The following is a 10342-nucleotide window of genomic DNA, read 5'->3' as shown; positions in this document are numbered from 1 at the left end:
TTCATATTGATTCATAAATCAAACAATATAAATTTTGGGTGTTGAATGGTGTTAGGAAAAAATGGAGAAATTTTGTTACTCCTAGTTAATATGGATCACATATATTTTGATTTGACATTTTAAACTTGGTAGTGCATCCAACAAGTGGGCCACATGTAAACATGGGCGACAAAATTCATCCCTGCCAGCCCATCTTCTTTCATGGCAAACTTTTCCCAAAATCTTCTAAATATGAACTATTTCTAAAAAAAGGGGGAAATGAATCACATCTTGGAACTTGCATTGGTACATACTAGCGATAAGCAATCCAGACTATTCAAAAAAAGAAGCTGATACCGTACTACATATACACTATCTTCTCCAGGACATGGGCCACGACCATTCAACATCCCATTGGACATACACTTGCATCAAACAAGCTTATTGTGCTTTTCGGACAAAAGGATGAAACCGGCATCAAATTCATTCATGAAATGAAATAAGCTTGTGTTGGAGTACCACGTAATGTACATAACAGATAAATGCTATTGGAAATCCGCAGCGACTAATGAATGAATATTCTGCAAATTACATTTCATCAAACAAATACAAGTGTTACACATGCTTAATCAAATTACTGTTCATTCACACACGCACACCCAATCGTATGTATCTCTTGTAGTACGACACAGCCAAACTAAGACAAATTAATCTCACCAAACCAGTGCATATAAATTAACACACGCAAGAAAAACTACTTAACAACCGACCGATATATTATTGCATGATGAAATCAAATTTGGAATGAACAACTAAAATAACGGATGCACTGACGATGCATGCATGCGCTGAGTGATGGACGATTTGCTGATGAATTAAGCGCACTGGAAGCCCTTGGGGGCGGTCTTGCCGCAGTAGTTGAGGAGGAGGCTGAGCTTGATGGGGATGTTGAGGACGATGCCGAGGACGTTGGCCTTGAGCGCGGTGCAGAGGCACACGGCGGCCTCAAGGTCGGCCAGGCCGCCGAGGAGGCTGCAGCACTTGTCGCCGCCGCCGCTGGGGGCGGTGCCGACGCCCGCGCTCACTAGGCCCAGCACGTTGGCGCAGGCGCCCAGCTTCAGTGTGTCCGTGGGGCAGTACCCCGTGCCGCCCGATGACGGCGGTGGCGGGCATGGCGTCGGGGTAGCAGGCGCTGGCGGGGGCGGGGACGGGGACGCCGGGGGAGGGGTGTGGTGCTTGCAGCTGTTGCACGCGTCGCCGGCCAGGAACGTGCTGGCCACCAGCAGCGCCAGCAGGCACGCCGCCGAGGTCCTGGACGCCATTGCTGCCGGCTAAGCTAGCTAGCTAGTGCTGGCGAGAGTGAGCTAGGAGGGTTTAGTAGGTCTAATGAAGGAAGCTAGCAAGGTGTGGGTGGTTTATATAGCCCGGCCGGAGACGGCGTGTATATGTGTATCACGCACGCATGTGATTTGGTTGGTGACGGCCGGTGTAGGGTACCCTGCGCTGCATGGGCCTTGCATGCATGCATGCATGCATGTGAAGAAGGGGGTCACACCACTCCTAGCTGGCACATTAAGAGCCCCGTTGGAACCTAGTGAAGGACAGGAATACGTGGCTCACATCGCATCGTCCATATGTGCACCGAAATCTCAAATATGTAGATACTCCCATGTGTACGTTTTGTGTCTTTACACATGCATGGGAGATAGCTCAAGCCATAACAGAAGTCAATTAGGTGCTCAGGAAAGTGTAAGCACGAGCTGTAATAACATGCATGCAGTGAAACGGTGAGCTGATCGTATGCAGAGTGGCACATATATGCATGTGTAGTAACAGTTGACCCCAGAGGGAAGTAAGCTTAGCAGAGTGCAACCACACCCTGATGAAGCTAATCAGAGCGGCCATACATGCATATGGGCCACTGATATGGGTGATAGATGAATGGGTATGGTTGTGGTTGTGGCCTTGTGGCCTTGTGCAAGCAACCAGCTGCAGTGCATCCTACACCATACGCAAACCAGCTAGCTAGCTTAATCCTCCGCATGATGTGCCTATGACTGGCTGGCTAGCTGACCCGGCCAGTTGGTAGTTTGTTACACAAGCCAAAGCCAAGCAGGTCTAGCCAGCTAGCTGCCGGTTGCAAGAGACCAAAGCCGTAGCCCTAGCTACAACCGGCCAAATCGCCCAACGCATCGGGCTCCATGGACCAGCTATACGTGTTTTTGTACGCACACGCAACGGGCGAGCAGGGATGGATGAGACCAAGGGCAAATCAATGGCGCTTTTGGTCTCATCATGCCCACAGCGACCACTTGCGTCGCGGCCTCGGCTAAGCTCCGAAACCAACCCATTGCCAGGGCACGTTACACAGCGACCCGCAGACGCCGGGCCAAACCGCGCACCCCGCCCCAGCTGACACCGTCGCCCGTATTATTGCCCCCGTCACGTCGTTTTCATTCAGAAACACCAGCAGCGCCGCCCCGTCTACAGCGATTACGCTTCACTTGACCTAGAATGTCTCTCCGTGCATGCAGCGCCGCCCGTGAGCTGTGAGTTATCGGCGGTGAAGATCGCCGCAGATCTATGAGATGATGAGGTTTGGCGTGTTGGCTTGCAAAAGCATCTATAACCGGACTTAGCAAATCCGTCCCCCTAGACGTCCGTGGACGCGCCCGGGCGGATTCACAGACAATGACCAATCTAGATATGAGGGGTGCGGCTGGGTTGAGATTTTGTGACCGATCACTATCAGGCTGTCCGCTCGGACTTATAGGGAGCGTTTCACGAGTCTGGTTATTGATGATCTAACAACAAGAGATGAAGGAAGAATCATCCATCAAGATGCAAGCTCCAGTAGTGGAAGAGCGGAAGATTTTCAATTTACCCAGAAACATGACCTGAACAGGCGAATTGGTCCGGTGATCCCTCTACGACCTGTCGCCGAGCTCCGACCTCAGGTCGTCACACGGGTACACCTTCCGCGTCTGCAAGGACCGATGTGCATGATAGGTTTAGTCCGCTAGTGAAAAAACAGCTACCGGAATTCAAAAGCTTCTGGAAGATTTTTCATCGCGACAAGTAGGTAAAACAAATTACAGAAAGTTCCGAGTTGACGTGCCAGCGAAAAAATGCCAATGGCTCAAAAATATCGATCGGATCATGCTGCGATTTTCGACGTCCCATCAACGCGGCATACCATGTTACCACTTGCATAGATGGAGGGAAAGTGTGCTAGTAACATCCAAATGATATGATCACAGTACCATGTGACCCTGCAGATGGATGAAAGAGACAAGTTGTACTCAAGTTTGCTTTGCAGTACAGCTTTGTATGCATACTGACCTTACAGGGAAGGTATGTTTTAACAAAATCGGTGTCCTCAGAGTTTTACACAAGTGATATTTGTAGATCCCCAATGCAGTTATGCATTTGGAAGGCCTAGACTACTAAAAGAGTTCAACTGCACAACACACGTTTCCTGTTTCGTGCATGCTTGTAACAGAAATCCGCAAAAGATATTAGCTGCACCGTGGCAGTGAGCACACTAGCTTGAGCAGTTTCATTTGTAGCCCCGAATCCTAGTAAAAATATTTCATGCCCATGGTAGACCACTCATTCCGAAATACTGGACAGTAGCATGATACTAGCTAGTTGTATGGCCATGATCCCAGTACACCTTTTCTATGATGAGAATTCATGGCTCCATGCAAATACTAAAAGGGAACGGTTACTGTAATACTGGATGTTTGACCATATATACTTGCTCAGCCTTGTGCGCAAGGAAAATCACATTTGTTTTTCAAATGTGTCACTAAAATATAAAATGTGCACATTCACAAACAAGTGCAACATCAAAAAAGTTTGAGATGTTGGTTCAGGCATAAGTACTTCCTGATTCGGCCTCAAAGGAAACAGTGTAATAGAATGCAGAAGAACACCTCACCGCATCAACTGTATCTGTTAGGTGGAGCTGCTCTCTCTTGAGCAAACCTTCTAGTCAACCTTCCTAGAGGCAATAGTTCATCAAATTAGAGACGTTCCATATACCTCCCATCGAATCATCAGTGAACGAATACTAGAAGTCTAGAAGGCCGCCAAAGTGGCAGTGCCTAACCAACACCCCACTCGCAGCTCAGGCAACATGAACAAGCAAAAGACAAGTTGTAAACTTGTACTCCCTCCGTTCCGATTTACTCGCCGTGGTTCTAGTTCAAATTTAAACTAAAATCACGACGAGTAAATCGGAACGCATGGAGTAGTACGCAATTTGATGGCAGCATGGGTTGAAACTACACGATGGCCGTTCATAGCGTGCTTTTGATAGAAAATAGCATGTACTGTATGAGGTAAGGCACATTCTAGAGTTGATTAGTTGGACCTAGAGGACATCCTTGATCATTAACAAGTACTCCCTCCGTTCAAAAATATTTGTCATCAAAATAAACAAAAAGATATGTATCTAGAACTAAAATACATCTAGATACATTTTCTTTTATCCATTTTAATCACAAGTATTTCCGGATGAAGGGAGTATATTTTTCAGTTACCTACGTAGACATCACCATCATCCTTCCTACAGGTCAACATTTACCACACCGCTCCAGAAGAATGAATTACATTCCTAGCCAAAGTGCCAACGTAAGAGCATCTACAACCGGGCGCCCTATATCCGTCTCAAACGTCCGGGTAGGCTGTCCGGTCACAAAAAACCGACCCAACCGGACCTTTCAGATGGGCCTCAAATGCCCGGGCTGACTGGCACCCCTCATATCTGTCCCAAATGTAGGGCGGATATGAGGCGGCATGGGCACGCCCGGGCTTGTCCGCCACATCAGCCCGGCCCATCGCTGGTCCACTCCGACCCCACAAAAACCCCGTCCGACACAAATCCTAGCTCACCGCGCTCCACTCCGCTCCCCTCCCCGGCGCTCCCATTTTCCCAATCCGCCAAATCCCTACCACCGGCGAGCATGTCCAGCACCGACAGCCACTCCGACGGCAGCTCCGGAGACAAGGAGCTGGTGCTCCATATCGCACTTGAGCGCTCGTGGGTCGATATAGGCGGCAGCTCCGGCTCCGGTACGATGCCACCTGTCGCCCGTTGTGGCAGCGCCATTGCTGGCGCCGGCCTTTCCCGCCCCGCGTGCGGATCTGCGAGGCATGTCCAATCTACTCCTCCCGCCCGACGGTCTCCCCCACCTCCGACCGCTTCTCCGTGCGGGCAGCACTGGGTTCTAGTGCATGCTCAGCCGACATCGCGGATTCGTTCTCCGGAGTCGGAGGCACAAGCTGCCAGCCGCGAGAGGCAGAGGACAAGGGAGATGATGGGCGGGTCCAACGGGTCTGCGCAGTCCGCCTGCCGTCGTCGGGTGCCCAACAAGGAGGACCATCTCTTCGAGTGGGCGTGCTGCCTTTCATTGATTGAGGCAGAGACGAAAACCCGGTGGCTCCGATGGCTCCACGCTAAGCAGCTCTGGCTTACATAGAGTCCTCTGGCCCCTCATGAATGCCCATTACCCAAGGGTTCGATGGAGAAGTAAAGGGCCGAGCATTACTGGTAACGTCTGCATTTGGTGCTCTTTACGGTGATGAACTGATCGTCCGACGGTTGCCATCCCAGGGTGACTCTATGTCTTCTTCCTTCTAGTGGTGCTTGAAACTCTGAGTGAAACAGGGACAGTCGAGTGATGGGGAAACTTTCGAGTGGATCCTGTGTTCGAGTGACTTGTATGTTGCGGTCATTCCAGTCGGTGTCTCCTTTCTAACTTTGTAGGTCTTGACTTCCTGTATATAATGCCTTTGGGTAGGGTATGTAGGTCAGACATGTGACCCTACCCTGGCTACATGTCGTCATCATTAGCCCCCGAATGGATCGGGGTTTGAATGAAAGGATTGGTGCGGGTTCTGGCTAGACTCGGTGCTTCGGATGCGCTTCAGAGTCCTGCAGACACCTGCGGTGCTTTAATTCTTTATCAATCGCCTCGGCCGATTCTGGCTTGATATGTGACCATGTGATCCCGAGTGTCGGGTCGGACCCAAGTGATCAAGGCGATCTTTCGACGCAAACGATCGTTCTATCACGCCCGGATTCTACGGGATTCAAATTTTTGGAGAAGCATGATGATCGGCAACGGCACGGTAAGTGGGGCAAGTGGGGAGGGACTCCTCAATTTTTGCTCCACCTTTTTCGCCACGTACTACGTAGTCTTTGCTCAATAGGATGCGCCAGGATCTCGCGGGCCCAGTTGTCAATGACTTGGATGTGAAGTTATAAGAGGCGACGTGACCGAAGAGCGCGCAAAACAGTGCTCTCCTTTTTCCCCCTTCCGCTCGCCTCTCCTCCTCTTCCACCGCTGCGCTGCTCGACGCTGACGACCACCATGGAGATGGCGAAGGACAAGACAGCGAAGCTGGAGCGCGCCAAGAAGGCGGTCAAGGGGAAGAAGGCTTCGAGCTCCCGGGCCGCGCTGCCACCAGGCTGGATCCAGGGCGACTGGCTACCGTCGACGGTCACGGTGGAGGACCTAGACAGGCTCACCGCCGACGGCCTGTTGGTCCCGGATCTTGGAGGCCACCAGAGGGAGAGGTCGAGCCTGCGCCGTGCCCCAGCGAGCGGGTCCTCCTCCTCACTCGTGTGGAAAGAGGTTTCTCCTTGCCTCCTCATCTGTTTTTTCGAGGATTTCTGAATTTCTTCGACGCACAAATCCACCACTTTCCCTCAAATGCCATATCGTATCTTGCCGCCTTCGTCTCGATGTGTCAAAAATTCTTGGGTTGTCATCCCCACTAGGGGTTGTTCAAACATATCTTCACTTGCCGGTCCCAGTCGGCCAAGAGAGCAAATCTGAGTGATGAGAGGACCCATGTGATCCAGATGTGTGGGGGCTTAGGTGTCCAGATGTGAGGTAGGAGTGCGTTCCCTGCAATAACTTTTCCTGAGTCTGTTCGGGGCTTGCAGTCGACCTAGTTTTACTATAACAACATTCCATCCCCTGGCTCGTCGACTGGTCTTCCCCCCTTCTCGTTGGCAAGGCTCAATTCTCCCTATTCGCTGATTATGGCCGAGGAGGAGAAAACCGAAGTGGGAATCTTGGTAGACATTGTAGTCGAGTGATGTCTGCTAGAACTACATCGGTATTTCCCCAAAGAGGAAGGGATGATGCAGCACAACAACGGTAGGTATTTCCCTCACTATGAGACCAAGGTTATTGAACCAGTAAGAGAACCACACAACACCACATAAACAACTCCTGCACACAAAGAACAAATACTTGCAACCCGATGTAAGAGAGGGGTTGTCAATCCCTCACGGGTAAAAAGATAGATAAAACCGTAGTAGATTTGATAAATAGATCTTGCGGGAACGCGAGATAAAATAAATTACTAAAAATTGCAGAAAGGTATTTTTGTATTTTTGGATTAATCGATCTAAAAATAAAAGCAAAAGAAAATAAATTTCAAAGGAAAATATAATAAAGAAGAGACCCAGGGGTCGTACGTTTCAATAGTGGCTTTTCTCGAGAAAAATAAAAAATGTGGATAAACAAATTACTGTTGGGCAATTGATAGAACTTCAAATACTCATGACGATATCCAGGCAATGATCATTATATAGGCATCACATCCAAGATTAGTAGACTGACTCCTGCCTGCATCTACATTACTCCCACATCGACCGCTATCCGGCATGCATCTAGTGTATTAAGTTCATGGAAAAACGGAGTAATGCAATAAGAACGATGACATGATGTAGACAAGATCTATTTATGTAGAAATAGACCCCATCTTGTTATCCTTAATAGCAACGATATATACGTGTCGATTCCCCTTCTGTCATTGGGATCAAGCACCGTAAGATCGAACCCATCACAAAGCACCTCTTCCCATTGCAAGATAAATAGATTAAGTTGGCCAAACAAAAACCAGATATCGGTGAAGAAATACGAGGCTATAAGCAATCATGCATATAAGAAATCAAAGAAGACTCAAATAACTTTCATGGATAAAAACATAGATCTGATCATAAACACAAAGTTCATCGCATCCCAACAAACACACCGCAAAAAGAGTTACATCATATGGATCTCCAAGAGACCATTATATTGAGAAGCAAGAGAGAGAGAGAGAGAAAGAGAGAGAGAGAGAGAGAGAGAGAGAGAGAGAGAGAGGAAGCCATCAAGCTACTAACTACGGACCCGTAGGTCTAGAATGAACTACTCACGCTCACGCATCATCGAAGAGGCACCAATGAGGATGATGAACCCCTCCATGATGGTGTTTAGGTTGGATATGGTGGTTCTGGAACTTGCGGTGGCTAGAATTGAATTTCGTTGGCTTCCCTAGGTTTTCTGGAATATTGGGGTATTTATAGAGCAAAGAGGTGGTGCGGGAGGCCACCAAGGTGGGCATAACCCACCTAGGCATGCCTGGGCCCCTAGGCGTGCCGTGGTGGGTTGTGGCCCCCTCGGGGCACCTCTCTGGTACTTCTTCGGCCCATCTTGTGTCTTTTGGTCCAGAAAAAATCCACAAAAAGTTTCGCTGCATTTGGACTCCGCTTGGTATTGATTGCATGCGATGAAAACAGCAACTCGCACTAGGCATTATGTCAATAGGTTAGTGCCAAAAATGATTGTAAAACATCCCAGAATGATAATATAACAACATGGAACAATCAAAAAATATAGATACATTGGAGACGTATCAACATCCCCAAGCTTAATTCCTGCTCGTCCTCGAGTATTTAAATGATAAAAACAGAATTTTTGATGTGGAATGCTGCCTAACATGTTCATCAGATATTCTTTTCTTTGTAGTTAAATGATAAAAACAGACTTTTATATGATTCAAAGCAATAGTCTACTTTTGACATGAAGACTTTAATACTCAAGCATATCAACAAGCAACCATGTCTTTCAAAATATCAACGCTAAAGCAAGTTATCCCTAGCCTAGTATGCTCAATCATTGACCCATTCATGAAACACACTCGAATACTAGCTATACCCAATGCTCAAGTACAATCATAGGGCCCCTTAGTTGGTGCTTTATAAAGAGAAGATGGAGACTCAAGTAAAAAAATTTGCATAAAGTAAAAGAAAGGCCCTTCACGAAGGGAAGTAGCTATTTATAGAGCTGCGAGAGCTTAAAGCAAAAATTGAGAGATAAAACATTTTGGGAGGCATACTTTTCCCACCAACGAAAACGACTTAGAGCTCCCAACACTTTCCATGCTAGATACATCATAGGCAGCTCCCAAACAAAAAATAAAGTTTATTCCTTTCTCCATCATACTTTCACTTTCCATGGCTAACCGTATCCACGGGTGCCCTCCATACGAACACTTTCCTAGGAATTTATTATTTGACAACATAAAGTAAATTCATTTTTCATTTCGGGACTATGCATCCCTAATACCTTTGTCGTACTCTCGTGCAATGACAAGTGAATAAACACTCATCATGAGAATAACACATCTACCATGGAAATATCGGCCACCCCTCACCGCCCCGAGCGGTACGAGCACACAAAAGAGAAATTTATTTTGAAAATTAGACATGGCACATACAAATTTGCTTAGAACGGCACGGAAATACCGCATATACGTAGGTATAGTGGACTCATATGGCAAAACTGGTTTAAAGGGTTTTGGATGCACAAGTAGTGATCATACTTAGTGCAAATGAAGGCCAGCAAAAAGATTGAGAAGTGTCCAACCAAGAAACGAAAAATCTCATAAGCGAGCATTAAGCATAATTAACACCGAATAATGCACCACAAGTAGGATGTAATTTCATTGCATAACTATTGACTTTCGTGCTTGCATAGGAAATCATAAACCTTAACACCACTATACTTACTAAAGTATAATTACTCATCAACATGACTCACATATCATATCGTCATATCTCAAAGCCATTACAAAGAACCAAGTTTATTTTGTCCAATGATCTTCATGAATGTTTTTATTATATCCTCCTTGGATATCTATCACTTTGGGACTAGTTTCATATGTTGCTTTTAATAAGCTCAAACAAATGCAAGTGAAGAACATGAGCATAATATTTCTTTCTCTCAAAATAACTTAAGTGAAGCAAGAGTGAATTTCTTAAAAAAATTACTAACTCCAAATAAATCTAAGTGAAGCATGAGAGCATTTCTTAAAAAATAACAAAGCAAACCGTGATCAAAAAGATATAAGTGAAGCACTAGAGCCATTCCATGGCTCTAAAAATTTAAGTGAAGCATAGGAGCAAGCATAGCATAATTTTTAGCTCTCTCAAAAAGGTGTGTCCAGCAAGGATTCAAGACTTAAAATAAAAAGCAAAACATGGAAAGACTCATATCATACAAGACGCTCCAAGCAA

At 46.9% G+C, this 10342-nt stretch overlaps 1 protein-coding gene across 1 annotated transcript; it reads right to left on the bottom strand.

Moving 5' to 3' along the window:
* Positions 1-545: 545 nt before the first annotated feature.
* LOC119292200 (putative lipid-binding protein At4g00165) lies at positions 546-1379 on the bottom strand. Its single transcript, XM_037571031.1, has one exon. The coding sequence runs from the start codon at positions 1299-1301 to the stop codon at positions 855-857; it is 447 nt and encodes a 148-aa protein (XP_037426928.1). The 5' UTR covers positions 1302-1379; the 3' UTR covers positions 546-854.
* Between the last annotated feature and the right edge of the window lie 8963 nt (positions 1380-10342).

The sequence above is a fragment of the Triticum dicoccoides genome, chromosome 4B, assembly GCF_002162155.2.
Source record: "Triticum dicoccoides isolate Atlit2015 ecotype Zavitan chromosome 4B, WEW_v2.0, whole genome shotgun sequence".
In the NCBI taxonomy this organism is placed as follows: Eukaryota; Viridiplantae; Streptophyta; class Magnoliopsida; order Poales; family Poaceae; genus Triticum; species Triticum dicoccoides.
The sequence above is the reverse complement of the archived record's forward strand: the minus strand, read 5'-3'. Positions and strand labels throughout refer to the sequence as shown.

Coding starts and splice junctions, on each gene's coding strand:
- LOC119292200 (XM_037571031.1), bottom strand. CDS start 1,301: ATGGCGTCCAGGACCTCGGCGGCGTGCCTGCTGGCGCTGCTGGTGGCC.